The 17,847-nt window shown below is 54.0% G+C and overlaps 1 protein-coding gene across 1 annotated transcript in view; it reads left to right on the forward strand.

The window, feature by feature from the left end:
- Positions 1-17,847, forward strand: part of LOC140410102 (plasma protease C1 inhibitor-like) — a 78,036-nt gene that overhangs the window by 16,112 nt on the left and 44,077 nt on the right. The window contains exon 3 of the mRNA XM_072498041.1: positions 5,923-6,126. Coding sequence (XP_072354142.1) covers positions 5,923-6,126 — 204 coding nt within the window. The remainder of the gene's footprint in view (positions 1-5,922; positions 6,127-17,847) is intronic.

A 17,847-nucleotide genomic window follows, 5' to 3' on the forward strand; every position in this document is an offset into this window, starting at 1 on the left:
CCACCTACTCTCCCTCAATACCTTTTGGGTAACAAAATCTATCAATCCGATATTTTAAATAAACAATCGACCTGGTGCCCATTCCCGTTTACGGAAAGAGTTTACAAACATCTACCCCCCCCACCTCATGTGGAGAGATGTATCTCATTTAGGATTGACTCCTATTTTCAGTCACCCAACACCTCCCCCCACCCACCCCCATCCGAGACTCCCAATCAACACACACAACACCGCAGCCAATCACCAGTTAGAGCACACTCACTATAAAGACAGGGGACATCAGTTTTCCCGCTCATTCGGGATGCAGCCTCCTACAAGGACAGAGCTCACAGCTTACAGCACAGATCCTCACCATGTGCTGAGTGGATAGACTGGTTAGGACAAGGCATCAGTCTTTAGTTCAATCTAACATCGTGTTAACCCACAGTGAAAGTATGTTCAACAGTTTCTAGCTTAATAAAATAGTGTTGTTCTATTTTAAGTGTTGGTGACCTGTAAGTGTTCCACGGATCCAGAGCACCCAACACAACATGGTACCAGGAGTTGAGGGATGTTAGAACTTCTTAGACCTACCTGCAAGTGATCTGCCTTCCACCAGCATACAGCCATCCTGCAAAATGGACAGCGTCCGCCCGCCGCCGCCGCTCCGCATCGCCGGTAACCTAGGGGGCAACTGGAAGATAGTCAAACAACGCTTCCAGCTCTACCTTGAAGGACCGGGAGGATGCCTCGGACACCAGGAAGATCGCTCTCTTCCTATCTACGGCCGGGGAACATGCCATCCACATTTTCAATTCTCTCACCTTTGCGGATGGTGAAGATAAATCAAAATTCAAGACGGTCCTCCTCAAGTTTGACAGTCACTGCGACATCGAGGTGAATGAAAGTTTCGAGCGCTATGCATTCCAACAGCGTTTGCAGGGTAAGGATGAACCTTCCCAGTCCTTTCTCACCCACCTCCACATCCTTGCGCAGTCCTGTAATTACGGGCCCACCTCCGACTCCACGATACGCGACCAGATTGTTTTTGGTGTTCAGTCGGACCCCCTACTCCAGCAGCTCCTCAAGGTGAAGCAGCTCACCCTAGCGACCGCCATCGAGACCTGCGTGCTACACGAAAACGCCACGAGTCGGTATTCCCACATCCAAGCGGCTGAAACGGCGCGGCAAGGTCCCCACGAGGCGGGACGGGTCCAAGCAATCGAGCAACTCCAGGGCCTCAGCCTGGATGAGGGCGGCCATTTTGCGCGCTTTTCGCGGGCTCCCGCGCTTGTCCGCACCGAACGAGGGGACGGCGACGTCGACGAACGTACTGCGCAGGCGCGCACCACGTACGGCCGCAGCGCGCATGCGCAGTGGTGCAGCGAACGTACTGATGCTACAACGTGCAGCAACTGTGGCTCCGCCCACTTAAAGCGGCAACGTCCTGCCAAATCCCGACCATGCCCGAGATGTGGCAGATTTGGCCACTATGCTGCTTTATGCAGATCAGCTCAGCCTGCCAACTCTCGTCGCTCCAGCCGGCCTCGCAGGAATGTCCGGGCCATTCAACCCATGGTCACCGAGCCCGATGCGGACCTGCTACCCAACACTGACACCGAGGACCCGAAGGCGCCTTTTCGAGTCGGTATCGTTACAAAAAACAGGGTGTCCCCGAAGCAAAGAATCCAGCCTCTATCGGTATACAGCATCGATCCAGACGATGAGTGGTGTGCCACCCTGACGGTCAACCGGTCCCAAATACGATTCCGCCTGGACACTGGTGCCTCCGCCAGTCTCATTGTCTGACCTCCAAAGCCTTTGTGTCAAACCAGCCACCCTCCCATCAGCCTGCCAGCTATTAGATTATAACGGCAATGCCATTGCTGCCAGCGGCTCGTGTCAGCTCGAAGTGACGCACAGGTCACGCAAAGCCATCCGTCCCTTTGAAATCGTGGGCTCCTCGAAAGCCTCCCTGCTCGGCGCGCAGGCATGCAAGCTGTTGAACCTAGTTCAGAGAGTTCACTCTCTCTCTCCTGCTGACGCGTCTGCCTTTCAGGACACTGACTTCAGGGCGCAGCTCAACGCCATCATCAACCAGTACCGCGACGTCTTCGCGGGCATGGTTGCGCTCCCGTACACCTACAAGATTTTATTGAAACAGAATGCCACGCCTGTGGTGCACGCACCTCGCAGGGTCCCAGCACCCCTTAAGGACCGCCTCAAGCAGCAGCTGCAGGACCTCCAGGACCAAGGAGTGATCTCCAGAGTCACGGAACCGACCGACTGGGTCAGTTCCATGGGATGTGTAAAAAAGCCTTCCGGCGAATTAAGAATTTGCATTGATCCCAAGGATCTAAATCGCAATATGATGAGGGAGCATCATCCAATTCCTTTAGCGGGAAGAGCTCACATGCGAGATGGCTCCCGCCAAGCTCTTCACCAAACTCGACGCCTCAAAAGGATTCTGGCAAACCCAGCTCGATAAATCCAGCAGGAAACTTTGCACATTTAACACCCCCTTTGGAAGATATTGTTACAGCAGGATGCCGTTTGGGATCATATCTGCTTCAGAAGTGTTCCATAGGATTATGGAACAAATGATGGAAGACATTGAAGGTGTTCGCGTCGATGTCGACGACATAATCATTTGGTCCACCACCCCGCAGGAACACGTTAGTCGCCTCCAGCGCGTATTCAGACGTATACATGAGCATGGCCTCCGCCTCAACAGGCCAAATGCTCTTTTGGTCAGACGGAACTCAAGTTCCTCGGGGACCACATCTCCCAGTTGGGTGTGCGGCCGGATGCGGACAAGGTAGCTGCTATCACAGCCTTGAAAACACCAGAGGACAAGCAGGCGGTCCTCCGATTTCTGGGCATGGTCAATTTTTTAGGGAAGTTCATCCCTAACCTCGCCTCTCATACCACGGCTCTCAGGAACCTGGTCAGGAAGACGACAGACTTCCAGTGGCTCCCTGCCCACGAGCGCGAATGGAGAGAACTCAAAACCAAACTCACCACGGCCCCGGTCTTAGCTTTCCTTGATCCAGCAAAGGAGACCAAAATTTCAACCGATGCCAGCCAATCCGGCATTGGGGCAGTGCTCCTGCAACGCGATGAGGCCTCATCATGGGCCCCCGTTGCATATGCGTCACGTGCGATGACCCCCACGGAGCAGCGCTACGTGCAGATAGAAAAGGAGTGCCTGGACCTTCTGACCGGTGTGGTTAAGTTTCACGATTATGTCTACGGACTTGTTCAATTCACCGTCGAGACCGACCATCGCCCGCTGGTCAATATAATCCAGAAAGACTTGAACGACATGACGCCTCGCCTCCAGCGTATTCTTCTCAAGCTCCGGCGATACGACTTCCAGCTGGTATACACCCCGGGCAAAGACCTCATCATTGCTGACGCTCTCTCCAGGGCAGTCAACACTCCGTGTGGCCTAGTGGGATTTGTCTGCCAGGTTGATGCCCATGTGGCCTTCGCGGTCTCCAATCTACCTGCCACGGATGAACGCCTCGTTCAAATTCGCCGCGAGATGGCGGCTGACCCCTTGCTACAGCGTGTCATGCGTCACCTAACGGACGGGTGGCTCAAGGGCCAATGCCTCAGTTCTATAATGTCAGAGATGATCTGGCGGTAGTAGACGGGGTTCTTTTAAAACTGGACCGCATTGTCACCCCGCATAGCATGCGCCAGCTCGTCCTGGAACAGCTACACGAGGGCCACCTGGGCGTGGAAAAGTGCTGCCGACGGGCCCGAGAGGCAGTGTACTGGCCCGGCGTTAATGAGGACATAGCCAACACAATGCTCAACTGTCCCACTTGTCAGCGCTTCCAGCCAGCCCAACCACGTGAGACCCTACAGCCCCATGAGTTGGTCACGTCCCCTTGGACCAAGGTGGGCATCGACCTGTTCCACGCGCTGGGTAGAGACTATGTCCTGATCGTGGACTACTATTTCAATTACCCGGAGGTGATACGGTTGCACGACATCACCTCGTCTGCAGTCATCCGTGCCTGTAAGGACACCTTTGCTCGACACGGCATCCCGCTCACGGTTATGTCGGACAATGGCCCCTGCTTCGCCAGCCAGGAATGGTCCAACTTTGCCAGGCGGTACAATTTTGCCCATGTGACGCCCAGTCCCCTGTACCCCCAATCCAACGGCAAAGCGGAGAAGGGCATCCACATAGTCAAACGGCTCCTCTGCAAGGCTGCCGATGCTGGGTCCGATTTCTACCTCGCCCTGCTGGCCTATCGCTCCGCCCCGCTGTCCACTGGCCTGTCGCCAGCCCAGCTGCTCATGGGTCGCACCCTGAGGACGACGGTGCCGTCCATCCATGTCCCAGACCTCGACCACGTTCCGGTCCTTCGCCGGATGCAGCTGTCTCGTGCACAGCACAAGGCGGCTCATGGCTCCCGTGCAGCTGATCTCCCTGCTCTGGCTCCAGATGACAACGTCCGCGTCCATCTTCCGGATGGTGGCTGGTTTGCAAACGCTGTGGTTCTTCGGCAGGTGGCCCCCCGCTCGTTCCTGGTTCGGCTACCGGATGGCTCTATTCTGCGCCGCAATTGACGTGCCCTTCGTCTCGTTCCACACTCGCTGCGTGATCCTCCACTGTCGCCTCTCCCTCCTGCTGACCCTGCCATGGACTATGCAGAGATCCCTGTCACTCTGCATCCCCTGACTCTGACGCAGTCCAGCCCTCTCCTGAACCGGCGGCTCCCGACCCACCCTTGAGGCGGTCGACCAGAATCCGTCGCCCACCTCAGTGACTAAATTTATGAACTTTGCGAACTTATAGACTCTGTGAATTGTTTAGTTGCTTTGTTTGATCGTTTCCCTGGTTTGTATATAGTGTTGATCTCGTTATTCTTGTTGCATACTGCTTCTCTGCACCAGGCACCTTCCATGTAAATAGCTTACTTCTCATGGACATAGTCCTGTAAATATGTCTCTCACACCCTGCACGTAGTTGGGAACATTCTCACCATACATTATTTATTGCCACGCAGGTACATTCTTTTATAAAAGGGGGGGATGTCATAATATACACCAGTATATCATGGTGCAGACACACACACTGATGGACACACAGCAAGACCAATCAACACACACAACACCGCAGCCAATCACCAGTTAGAGCACACTCACTATAAAGACAGGGGGCATCAGTTTTCCCGCTCATTCGAGCTGCAGCCTCCTAGTCGGACAGAGCTCACAGCCTGCAGCACAGATTTTCACCAAGTGCTGAGTGCATCGACTGGTTCGGACAGGCATAGGTCTTTAGTTTAATCTAACATCGTGTTAACCCACAGTGAAAGTATGTTCAACAGTTTCTGACTTAATAAAATAGCGTTGCACTATTTTAAGTGTTGTTGGCCTGTATGTGTTCCACGGATCCAGAGCACCCAACACAACAGTCAGGAGAGTGATGGAAGCAGCTAGGGAGGGCACCAGAGATTGATCAGGGTTGAATGTCAACCTCTGACTGACCTTTGCTCTCTCTCTCTTTTATTCTCTTCCCCCCTTCCCTCTCTCTCTCTTTCTCAATCCCACTCTTTCTCTTTCTCTCTCTCTTTCTCAATCCCACTCTTTCTCTTTCTCTCTCTCTCTCCCCCTCTCTCTGTCTTTCTCCTTTCTCTTTCTTTCTTTTCCTCTCTCTCTCTCCCTCTCTCTCATTCCCTCCCTCCTCCCTCTCTGCCTTGCCCTCTCCCTCCTTCTCTCTGTCACTCTCCCTTTCTCTCTCCCTCCCTCCCCCTCTCTCTGTCTCTCCCCCTCTCTTTCTCGCTCCCCCTCTTCCTCTTTATCTCTCTCCCTCTCTTTCTCCTTCCCTCACTCACTCTGTCTCTTTCCCCCTCTCTTCTTCTCCTTCTCTCTGTCTGGATCTCTTTCTACCTCCCTCCCTCCTTTGTTCCCGTCTGCATTCAGGCATGTGTCTCCAAAAACCCTTCCTGAAGCGTTCATGGCAGTTCTATGGCAACGAGCCGGTCCCGCTGATCGCGAACGCGAGCGAGAACGTGAGGACGATAAATTCCTGGGTCGCGGAGGAGACGGGCGGGAAGATTACCAACCTGGTCGATCAGGTCGCTGACGAAACCATCCTGATGCTGTTAAACGCCGTCTACTTTAACGGTGAGCGGCTTTTTCAATATCTCTCCGTTAGGCACCCTGTTTAAAGAGGGCGTCTCTCCGTCAGGGACAGTGTTTAAAGAGGGAGTCTCTCCGTCAGGGACCCTGTTTAAAGAGGGAGTCTCTCCGTCAGGGACACTGTTTAAAGAGGGAGTCTCTCCGTCAGGGTCAGTGTTTAAAGAGGGAGTCTCTCCGTCAGGGACAGTGTTTAAAGAGGGAATCTCTCCGTCAGGGACAGTGTTTAAAGAGGGAGTCTCTCCGTCAGGGACCCTGTTTAAAGAGGGAGTCTCTCCGTCAGGGACAGTGTTTAAAGAGGGAGTCTCTCCGTCAGGGACCCTGTTTAAAGAGGGAGTCTCACCGTCAGGAACCCTGTTTAAAGGGGAGTATCTCCGTCAGGGACAGGGTTTTAAGAGGGAGTCTCTCCGTCAGGGACCCTGTTTAAAGAGGGAGTCTCTCCGTCAGGGCCCCTGTTTAAAGAGGGAGTCTCTCCGTCAGGGACCGTGTTTAAAGAGGGAGCCTCTCCGTCAGGGACCCTGTTTAAAGAGGGAGTCTCTCCGTCAGGGACCGTGTTTAAAGAGGGAGCCTCTCCGTCAGGGACCCTGTTTAAAGAGGGAGTCTCTCCATCAGGGACCCTGTTTAAAGAGGGAGTCTCTCCGTCAGGGACCCTGTTTAAAGAGGGAGTCTCTCCGTCAGGGACCCTGTTTAAAGAGGGAGTCTCACCGTCAGGAACCCTGTTTAAAGGGGAGTATCTCCGTCAGGGACAGGGTTTTAAGAGGGAGTCTCTCCGTCAGGGACCCTGTTTAAAGAGGGAGTCTCTCCGTCAGGGCCCCTGTTTAAAGAGGGAGTCTCTCCGTCAGGGACCGTGTTTAAAGAGGGAGCCTCTCCGTCAGGGACCCTGTTTAAAGAGGGAGTCTCTCCGTCAGGGACCGTGTTTAAAGAGGGAGCCTCTCCGTCAGGGACCCTGTTTAAAGAGGGAGTCTCTCCATCAGGGACCCTGTTTAAAGAGGGAGTCTCTCCGTCAGGGACCCTGTTTAAAGAGGGAGTCGCTCCGTCAGGGACCCTGTTTAAAGAGGGAGTCTCTCTGTCAGGGACCCTGTTTAAAGAGGGAGTCTCTCCGTCAGGGACAGTGTTTATAGAGGGAGTCTCTCCGTCAGGGACCCTATTTAAAGAGGGAGTCTCTCCGTCAGGGACCCTGTTTAAAGAGGGAGTCTCTCCGTCAGGGACCCTGTTTAAAGAGGGAGTCGCTCCGTCAGGGACCCTGTTTAAAGAGGGAGTCTCTCCGTCAGGGACCCTGTTTAAAGAGGGAGTCTCTCCGTCAGGGACCCTGTTTAAAGAGGGAGCCTCTCCGTCAGGGACCCTGTTTAAAGAGGGAGTCTCTCCGTCAGGGACCCTGTTTAAAGAGGGAGTCTCTCCGTCAGGGACCCTGTTTAAAGAGGGAGTCTCTCCGTCAGGGACAGTGTTTATAGAGGGAGTCTCTCCGTCAGGGACCCTATTTAAAGAGGGAGTCTCTCCGTCAGGGACCCTGTTTAAAGAGGGAGTCTCTCCGTCAGGGACCCTGTTTAAAGAGGGAGTCTCTCCGTCAGGGACAGTGTTTATAGAGGGAGTCTCTCCGTCAGGGACCCTATTTAAAGAGGGAGTCTCTCCGTCAGGGACCCTGTTTAAAGAGGGAGTCTCTCCGTCAGGGACCCTGTTTAAAGAGGGAGTCTCTCTGTCAGGGACCCTGTTTAAAGAGGGAGTCTCTCCGTCAGGGACCCTGTTTAAAGAGGGAGTCTCTCCGTCAGGGACCCTGTTTAAAGAGGGAGTCTCTCAGTCAGGGACCCTGTTTAAAGAGGGAGTCTCTCCGTCAGGGACCCTGTTTAAAGAGGGAGTCTCTCCGTCAGGGACCCTGTTTAAAGAGGGAGTCTCTCCGTCAGGGACCCTGTTTAAAGAGGGAGTCTCTCCGTCAGGGACAGTGTTTATAGAGGGAGTCTCTCCGTCAGGGACCCTATTTAAAGAGGGAGTCTCTCCGTCAGGGACCCTGTTTAAAGAGGGAGTCTCTCCGTCAGGGACCCTGTTTAAAGAGGGAGTCTCTCCGTCAGGGACCCTGTTTAAAGAGGGAGTCTCTCCGTCAGGGACCCTGTTTAAAGAGGGAGTCGCTCCGTCAGGGACCCTGTTTAAAGAGGGAGTCTCTCCGTCAGGGACCCTGTTTAAAGAGGGAGTCTCTCCGTCACGGACAGTGTTTATAGAGGGAGTCTCTCCGTCAGGGACCCTGTTTAAAGAGGAGGACTCACCGTCTGGGACCCTGTTTAAAGAGGGAGCCTCTCCGTCAAGGACCCTGTTTAAAGAGGGAGCTCTCCGTCAGGGACCCTGTTTAAAGAGGGAGTCTCTCCGTCAGGGATCCTGTTTAAAGAGGGAGTCTCTCCGTCAGGGACCCTGTTTAAAGAGGGAGTCTCTCCGTCAGGGACCCTGTTTAAAGAGGGAGTCTCTCCGTCAGGGACCCTGTTTAAAAAGGGAGTCGCTCCGTCAGGGACCCTGTTTAAAGAGGGAGTCTCTCTGTCCGGGACCCTGTTTAAAGAGGGAATCACTCCGTCAGGGACCCTGTTTAAAGAGGGAGTCTCTCCGTCAGGGAACCTGTTTGAAGACTGAGTCTCTCCGTCAGGGACCCTGTTTAAAGAGGGAGTCTCTCCATCAGGGATCCTGCGTAAAGAGGGAGTCTGTCTGTCAGGGACCCTGTTTAAAGGGGAGTCTCTCCGTCAGGGACCCTGTTTAAAGAGGGAGTCTCTCCGTCAGGGACCCTGTTTAAAGGGGAGTCTCTCCGTCAGCGACCCTGTTTAAAGAGGGTGTCTCTCTGTCAGGGACCCTGTTTAAAGGGGAGTCTCTCCGTCAGGGACCCTGTTTAAAGAGGGAGTCTCTCCGTCAGGGACCCTGTTTAAAGAGGGAGTCTCTCCGTCAGGGACCCTGTTTAAAGAGGGAGTCTCTCCGTCAGGGACCCTGTTTAAAGAGGGAGTCTCTCCGTCAGGGACCCTGTTTCAAGAGGGAGTCTCTCTGTCAGGGAGCCTGTTTAAAGAGGGAGTCACTCCGTCAGGGACCCTTTTTAAAGAGGGAGTCTCTCCGTCAGGGACCCTGTTTAAAGAGGGAGTCTCTCCGTCAGGGACCCTGTTAAAGAGGGAGTTCTCCGTCAGGGACCCTGTTTAAAGAGGGAGTCTCTCTGTCGGGGACCCTGTTTAAAGAGTGAGTCTCTCCGTCAGGGACCCTGTTAAAGAGGGAGTTCTCCGTCAGGGACCCTGTTTAAAGAGGGAGTCTCTCCGTCAGGGACCCTGTTTAAAGATGGAGTCTTTCCGTCAGGGACCCTGTTTAAAGAGGGAGTCTCTCCGTCAGGGACCCTGTTTAAAGAGGGAGTCTCTCAGTCAGGGACCTGTTTAAAGAGGGAGTCTCTCCATCAGGGACCCTGTTTAAAGAGGGAGTCTCTCCGTCAGGGACCCTGTTTAAAGAGGGAGTCTCTCCGTCAGGGACCCTGTTTAAAGAGGGAGTCGCTCCGTCAGGGACCCTGTTTAAAGAGGGAGTCTCTCTGTCAGTGACCCTATTTGAAGAGGGAGTCTCTCCGTCAGGGACAGTGTTTAAAGAGGGAGTCTCTCCGTCAGGGACAGTGTTTATAGAGGAAGTCTCTCCGTCAGGGACCCTGTTTAAAGAGGGAGTCTCTCCGTCAAGGACCCTGTTTAAAGACTGAGTCTCTCCGTCAGGGACCCTGTTTAAAGACTGAGTCTCTCCGTCAGGGACCCTGTTTAAAGAGGGAGTCTCTCCGTCAAGGACCCTGTTTAAAGAGGGAGTCTCTCCGTCAGGGACCCTGTTTAAAGAGGGATTCTCTCCGTCAGGGACCCTGTTTAAAAAGGGAGTCACTCCGTCAGGGACCCTGTTTAAAGAGGGAGACTCTCCGTCAGGGACCCTGTTTAAAAAGGGAGTCACTCCGTCAGGGACCCTGTTTAAAGAGGGAGTCTCTCCGTCAAGGACCCTGTTTAAAGAGGGAGTCTCTCCGTCAGGGACCCTGTTTAAAGAGGGAGTCTCTCCGTCAGGGACCCTGTTTAAAGAGGGAGTCTCTCCGTCAGGGACCCTGTTTAAAGGGGAGTCTCTCCGTCAGGGACCCTGTTTAAAGAGGGAGTCTCCCCGTCAGGGACCCTGTTTAAAGAGGGAGTCTCTCCGTCAGGGGCCCTGTTTAAAGAGGGAGTCTCTCCGTCAGGGGCCCTGTTTAAAGAGGGAGTCTCTCCGTCAGGGACCCTGTTTGAAGAGGGAGTCTCTCTGTCAGGGACCCTGTTTAAAGAGGGAGTCTCTCCGTCAGGGACCCTGTTTAAAGGGGAGTCTCTCCGTCAGGGACCCTGTTTAAAGACGGAGTCTCTCCGTCAGGGGCCCTGTTTAAAGAGGGAGTCTCTCCGTCAGGGACCCTGTTTAAAGAGGGAGTCTCTCCGTCAGGGACCCTGTTTAAAGAGGGAGTCTCTCCATCAGGGACCCTGTTTAAAGAGGGAGTCGTTCCGTCAGGGACCCTGTTTAAAGAGGGAGTCGCTCCGTCAGGGACCCTGTTTAAAGAGGGAGTCTCTCTGTCAGGGATCCTGTTTAAAGAGGGAGTCTCTCTGTCAGGGACCCTGTTTAAAGAGGGAGTCTCCCCGTCAGGGATCCTGTTTAAAGAGGGAGTCTCTCCGTCAGGGACCCTGTTTAAAGAGGGAGTCTCTCCGTCAGGGAACCTGTTTAAAGAGGGAGTCTCTCCGTCAGGGACCCTGTTTAAAGAGGGAGTCTCTCCGTCAGGGACCCTGTTTGACGAGGGAGTCTCACCGTCAGGGACCCTGTTTAAAGAGGGAGTCTCTCCGTCAGGGACAGTGTTTAAAGAGGGAGTCTCTCCGTCAGGGACCCTGTTTAAAGAGGGAGTCTCTCCGTCAGGGACAGTGTTTAAAGAGTGCGTCTCTCCGTCAGGGACCCTGTTTAAAGAGGGAGTCTCTCCGTCAGGGACCCTGTTTAAAGAGGGAGTCTCACCGTCAGGAACCCTGTTTAAAGGGGAGTATCTCCGTCAGGGACAGTGTTTTAAGAGGGAGTCTCTCCGTCAGGGACCCTGTTTAAAGAGGGAGTCTCTCCGTCAGGGCCCCTGTTTAAAGATGGAGTCTCTCCGTCAGGGACCGTGTTTAAAGAGGGAGCCTCTCCGTCAGGGACCCTGTTTAAAGAGGGAGTCTCTCCGTCAGGGACCGTGTTTAAAGAGGGAGCCTCTCCGTCAGGGACCCTGTTTAAAGAGGGAGTCTCTCCATCAGGGACCCTGTTTAAAGAGGGAGTCTCTCCGTCAGGGACCCTGTTTAAAGAGGGAGTCGCTCCGTCAGGGACCCTGTTTAAAGAGGGAGTCTCTCTGTCAGGGACCCTGTTTAAAGAGGGAGTCGCTCCGTCAGGGACCCTGTTTAAAGAGGGAGTCTCTCCGTCAGGGACCCTGTTTAAGGAGGGAGTCTCTCCATCAGGGACAGTGTTTAAAGAGTGAGTCTCTCCGTCAGGGACCCTGTTTAAAGAGGGAGTCTCTCCGTCAGGGACCCTGTTTAAAGAGGGAGTCTCTCCGTCAGGGACCCTGTTTAAAGAGGGAGTCTCTCCGTCAGGGACCCTGTTTAAAGAGGGAGTCGCTCCGTCAGGGACCCTGTTTAAAGAGGGAGTCTCTCCGTCAGGGACCCTGTTTAAAGAGGGAGTCTCTCCGTCAGGGACCCTGTTTAAAGAGGGAGTCTCTCCGTCAGGGACCCTGTTTAAAGAGGGAGTCTCACCGTCATGGACCCAGTTTAAAGAGGGAGTCTCTCCGTCAGGGACAGTGTTTAAAGAGGGAGTCTCTCAGTCAGGGACCCTGTTTAAAGAGGGAGTCTCTCCGTCAGGGACAGTGTTTAAAGAGGGAGTCTCTGTCAGGGACCCTGTTTAAAGAGGGAGTCTCTCCGTCAGGGACCCTGTTTAAAGAGGGAGTCTCTCCGTCAGGGACCCTGTTTAAAGATGGAGTCTCTCCTTCAAGGACCCTGTTCAAAGAGGGAGTTGCTCCGTCAGGGACCCTGTTTAAAGAGGGAGTCTCTCCGTCAGGGACCCTGTTTAAAGAGGGAGTCTCTCCGTCACGGACAGTGTTTATAGAGGGAGTCTCTCCGTCAGGGACCCTGTTTAAAGAGGGAGTCTCTCCGTCAGGGACCCTGTTTAAAGAGGGAGTCTCTCCGTCACGGACAGTGTTTATAGAGGGAGTCTCTCCGTCAGGGACCCTGTTTAAAGAGGGAGTCTCTCCGTCAAGGACCGAGTTTAAAGACTGAGTCTCTCCGTCAGGGACCCTGTTTAAAGAGGAGGACTCACCGTCTGGGACCCTGTTTAAAGAGGGAGCCTCTCCGTCAAGGACCCTGTTTAAAGAGGGAGCTCTCCGTCAGGGACCCTGTTTAAAGAGGGAGTCTCTCCGTCAGGGATCCTGTTTAAAGAGGGAGTCTCTCCGTCAGGGACCCTGTTTAAAGAGGGAGTCTCTCCGTCAGGGACCCTGTTTAAAGAGGGAGTCTCTCCGTCAGGGACCCTGTTTAAAAAGGGAGTCGCTCCGTCAGGGACCCTGTTTAAAGAGGGAGTCTCTCTGTCCGGGACCCTGTTTAAAGAGGGAATCTCTCCGTCAGGGACCCTGTTTAAAGAGGGAGTCTCTCCGTCAGGGAACCTGTTTGAAGACTGAGTCTCTCCGTCAGGGACCCTGTTTAAAGAGGGAGTCTCTCCATCAGGGATCCTGCGTAAAGAGGGAGTCTGTCTGTCAGGGTCCCTGTTTAAAGAGGGAGTCTCTCCGTCAGGGACTCTGTTTAAAGAGGGAGTCTCTCCATCAGGGATCCTGCGTAAAGAGGGAGTCTCTCTGTCAGGGTCCCTGTTTAAAGAGGGAGCCTCCCTGTCAGGGACCCTGTTGAAAGAGGGAGTCTCTCCGTCAGGGACCCTGTTTAAAGAGGGAGTCTCTCCGTCAGGGATCCTGTTTAAAGAGGGAGCCTCTCCGTCAGGGACTCTGTTTAAAGAGGGAGTCTCTCCGTCAGGGACACTGTTTAAAGAGGGAGTCTCGCCGTCAGGGACCCTGTTTACAGAGGGAGTCTCTCCGTCAGGGACCCTGTTTAAAGAGGGAGTCTCTCCGTCAGGGACCCTGTTTAAAGAGGGAGTCTCTCCGTCAGGGACCCTGTTTAAAGAGGGAGCCTCTCCGTCAGGGACCCTGTTTAAAGGGGAGTCTCTCCGTCAGGGACCCTGTTTAAAGAGGGAGTCTCCCTGTCAGGGACTCTGTTTAAAGAGGGAGTCTCTACCTTCAGGGATCCTGTGTAAAGAGGGAGTCTCTCCGTCAGGGACCCTGTTTAAAGAGGGAGTCTCTCCGTCAGGGACCCTGTTTAAAGAGGGAGTCTCTCCGTCAGGGGCCCTGTTTAAAGAGGGAGTCTCTCCGTCAGGGACCCTGTTTAAAGAGGGAGTCTCTCTGTCAGGGACCCTGTTTAAAGGGGAGTCTCTCCGTTAGGGACCCTGTTTAAAGAGGGAGTCTCTCCGTCAGGGACCCTGTTTAAAGAGGGAGTCTCTCCGTCAGGGACCCTGTTTAAAGAGGGAGCCTCTCCGTCAGGGACCCTGTTTAAAGGGGGGTCTCTCCGTCAGGGACCCTGTTTAAAGAGGGAGTCTCCCTGTCAGGGACTCTGTTTAAAGAGGGAGTCTCTCCATCAGGGATCCTGTGTAAAGAGGGAGTCTCTCCGTCAGGGACCCTGTTTAAAGAGGGAGTCTCTCCGTCAGGGGCCCTGTTTAAAGAGGGAGTCTCTCCGTCAGGGAACCTGTTTAAAGAGGGAGTCTCTCTGTCAGGGACCCTGTTTAAAGGGGAGTCTCTCCGTCAGGGACCCTGTTTAAAGAGGGAGTCTCTCCGTCAGGGACCCTGTTTAAAGGGGAGTCTCTCCGTCAGCGACCCTGTTTCAAGAGGGGGTCTCTCCGTCAGGGACAGTGTTTAAAGAGGGAGTCTCTCTGTCAGGGAGCCTGTTTAAAGAGGGAGTCACTCCGTCAGGGACCCTTTTTAAAGAGGGAGTCTCTCTGTCGGGGACCCTGTTTAAAGAGTGAGTCTCTCCGTCAGGGACCCTGTTTAAAGAGGGAGTTCTCCGTCAGGGACCCTGTTTAAAGAGGGAGTCTCTCCGTCAGGGACCCTGTTTAAAGATGGAGTCTTTCCGTCAGGGACCCTGTTTAAAGAGGGAGTCTCTCCGTCAGGGACCCTGTTTAAAGAGGGAGTCTCTCAGTCAGGGACCTGTTTAAAGAGGGAGTCTCTCCATCAGGGACCCTGTTTAAAGAGGGAGTCTCTCCGTCAGGGACCCTGTTTAAAGAGGGAGTCTCTCCGTCAGGGACCCTGTTTAAAGAGGGAGTCGCTCCGTCAGGGACCCTGTTTAAAGAGGGAGTCTCTCTGTCAGTGACCCTATTTGAAGAGGGAGTCTCTCCGTCAGGGACAGTGTTTAAAGAGGGAGTCTCTCCGTCAGGGACAGTGTTTATAGAGGAAGTCTCTCCGTCAGGGACCCTGTTTAAAGAGGGAGTCTCTCCGTCAAGGACCCTGTTTAAAGACTGAGTCTCTCCGTCAGGGACCCTGTTTAAAGAGGAGGTCTCACCGTCAGGGACCCTGTTTAAAGAGGGAGTCTCTCCGTCAAGGACCCTGTTTAAAGAGGGAGTCTCTCCGTCAGGGACCCTGTTTAAAGAGGGAGTCTCTCCGTCAGGGACCCTGTTTAAAGAGGGAGTCTCTCCGTCAGGGACCCTGTTTAAAGGGGAGTCTCTCCGTCAGGGACCCTGTTTAAAGAGGGAGTCTCCCCGTCAGGGACCCTGTTTAAAGAGGGAGTCTCTCCGTCAGGGGCCCTGTTTAAAGAGGGAGTCTCTCCGTCAGGGGCCCTGTTTAAAGAGGGAGTCTCTCCGTCAGGGACCCTGTTTGAAGAGGGAGTCTCTCTGTCAGGGACCCTGTTTAAAGAGGGAGTCTCTCCGTCAGGGACCCTGTTTAAAGGGGAGTCTCTCCGTCAGGGACCCTGTTTAAAGACGGAGTCTCTCCGTCAGGGGCCCTGTTTAAAGAGGGAGTCTCTCCGTCAGGGACCCTGTTTAAAGAGGGAGTCTCTCCGTCAGGGACCCTGTTTAAAGAGGGAGTCTCTCCATCAGGGACCCTGTTTAAAGAGGGAGTCGTTCCGTCAGGGACCCTGTTTAAAGAGGGAGTCGCTCCGTCAGGGACCCTGTTTAAAGAGGGAGTCTCTCCGTCAGGGATCCTGTTTAAAGAGGGAGTCTCTCTGTCAGGGACCCTGTTTAAAGAGGGAGTCTCCCCGTCAGGGATCCTGTTTAAAGAGGGAGTCTCTCTGTCAGGGACCCTGTTTAAAGAGGGAGTCTCTCCGTCAGGGAACCTGTTTAAAGAGGGAGTCTCTCCGTCAGGGACCCTGTTTAAAGAGGGAGTCTCTCCGTCAGGGACCCTGTTTGACGAGGGAGTCTCACCGTCAGGGACCCTGTTTAAAGAGGGAGTCTCTCCGTCAGGGACCCTGTTTGAAGAGGGAGTCTCTCCGTCAGGGACCCTGTTTAAAGAGGGAGTCTCTCCGTCAGGGACCCTGTTTGAAGCGGGAGTCTCTCCGTCAGGGACCCTGTTTAAAGAGGGAGCCTCTCCGTCAGGGACCCTGTTTAAAGGGGAGTCTCTCCGTCAGGCACCCTGTTTAAAGAGGGAGTCTCCCTGTCAGGGACTCTGTTTAAAGAGGGAGTCTCTACCTTCAGGGATCCTGTGTAAAGAGGGAGTCTCTCCGTCAGGGACCCTGTTTAAAGAGGGAGTCTCTCCGTCAGGGACCCTGTTTAAAGAGGGAGTCTCTCCGTCAGGGGCCCTGTTTAAAGAGGGAGTCTCTCCGTCAGGGAACCTGTTTAAAGAGGGAGTCTCTCTGGCAGGGACCCTGTTTAAAGGGGAGTCTCTCCGTTAGGGACCCTGTTTAAAGAGGGAGTCTCTCCGTCAGGGACCCTGTTTAAAGAGGGAGTCTCTCCGTCAGGGACCCTGTTTAAAGAGGGAGCCTCTCCGTCAGGGACCCTGTTTAAAGGGGGGTCTCTCCGTCAGGGACCCTGTTTAAAGAGGGAGTCTCCCTGTCAGGGACTCTGTTTAAAGAGGGAGTCTCTCCATCAGGGATCCTGTGTAAAGAGGGAGTCTCTCCGTCAGAGACCCTGTTTAAAGAGGGAGTCTCTCCGTCAGGGACCCTGTTTAAAGAGGGAGTCTCTCCGTCAGGGGCCCTGTTTAAAGAAGGAGTCTCTCCGTCAGGGAACCTGTTTAAAGGGGAGTCTCTCCGTCAGGGACCCTGTTTAAAGAGGGAGTCTCTCCGTCAGGGACCCTGTTTAAAGGGGAGTCTCTCCGTCAGCGACCCTGTTTAAAGAGGGTGTCTCTCTGTCAGGGACCCTGTTTAAAGGGGAGTCTCTCCGTCAGGGACCCTGTTTAAAGAGGGAGTCTCTCCGTCAGGGACCCTGTTTAAAGAGGGAGTCTCTCCGTCAGGGACCCTGTTTAAAGAGGGAGTCTCTCCGTCAGGGACCCTGTTTAAAGAGGGAGTCTCTCCGTCAGGGACCCTGTTTCAAGAGGGAGTCTCTCTGTCAGGGAGCCTGTTTAAAGAGGGAGTCACTCCGTCAGGGACCCTTTTTAAAGAGGGAGTCTCTCTGTCGGGGACCCTGTTTAAAGAGTGAGTCTCTCCGTCAGGGACCCTGTTTAAAGAGGGAGTTCTCCGTCAGGGACCCTGTTTAAAGAGGGAGTCTCTCCGTCAGGGACCCTGTTTAAAGATGGAGTCTTTCCGTCAGGGACCCTGTTTAAAGAGGGAGTCTCTCCGTCAGGGACCCTGTTTAAAGAGGGAGTCTCTCAGTCAGGGACCTGTTTAAAGAGGGAGTCTCTCCATCAGGGACCCTGTTTAAAGAGGGAGTCTCTCCGTCAGGGACCCTGTTTAAAGAGGGAGTCTCTCCGTCAGGGACCCTGTTTAAAGAGGGAGTCGCTCCGTCAGGGACCCTGTTTAAAGAGGGAGTCTCTCCGTCAGGGACCCTGTTTAAAGAGGGAGTCGCTCCGTCAGGGACCCTGTTTAAAGAGGGAGTCTCTCTGTCAGTGACCCTATTTGAAGAGGGAGTCTCTCCGTCAGGGACAGTGTTTAAAGAGGGAGTCTCTCCGTCAGGGACAGTGTTTATAGAGTAGTCTCTCCGTCAGGGACCCTGTTTAAAGAGGGAGTCTCTCCGTCAAGGACCCTGTTTAAAGACTGAGTCTCTCCGTCAGGGACCCTGTTTAAAGAGGAGGTCTCACCGTCAGGGACCCTGTTTAAAGAGGGAGTCTCTCCGTCAAGGACCCTGTTTAAAGAGGGAGTCTCTCCGTCAGGGACCCTGTTTAAAGAGGGATTCTCTCCGTCAGGGACCCTGTTTAAAAAGGGAGTCACTCCGTCAGGGACCCTGTTTAAAGAGGGAGACTCTCCGTCAGGGACCCTGTTTAAAAAGGGAGTCACTCCGTCAGGGACCCTGTTTAAAGAGGGAGTCTCTCCGTCAAGGACCCTGTTTAAAGAGGGAGTCTCTCCGTCAGGGACCCTGTTTAAAGAGGGAGTCTCTCCGTCAGGGACCCTGTTTAAAGAGGGAGTCTCTCCGTCAGGGACCCTGTTTAAAGGGGAGTCTCTCCGTCAGGGACCCTGTTTAAAGAGGGAGTCTCCCCGTCAGGGACCCTGTTTAAAGAGGGAGTCTCTCCGTCAGGGGCCCTGTTTAAAGAGGGAGTCTCTCCGTCAGGGGCCCTGT

This window comes from Scyliorhinus torazame, chromosome 4 (genome assembly GCF_047496885.1).
Source record: "Scyliorhinus torazame isolate Kashiwa2021f chromosome 4, sScyTor2.1, whole genome shotgun sequence".
Lineage (NCBI taxonomy): Eukaryota > Metazoa > Chordata > Chondrichthyes > Carcharhiniformes > Scyliorhinidae > Scyliorhinus > Scyliorhinus torazame.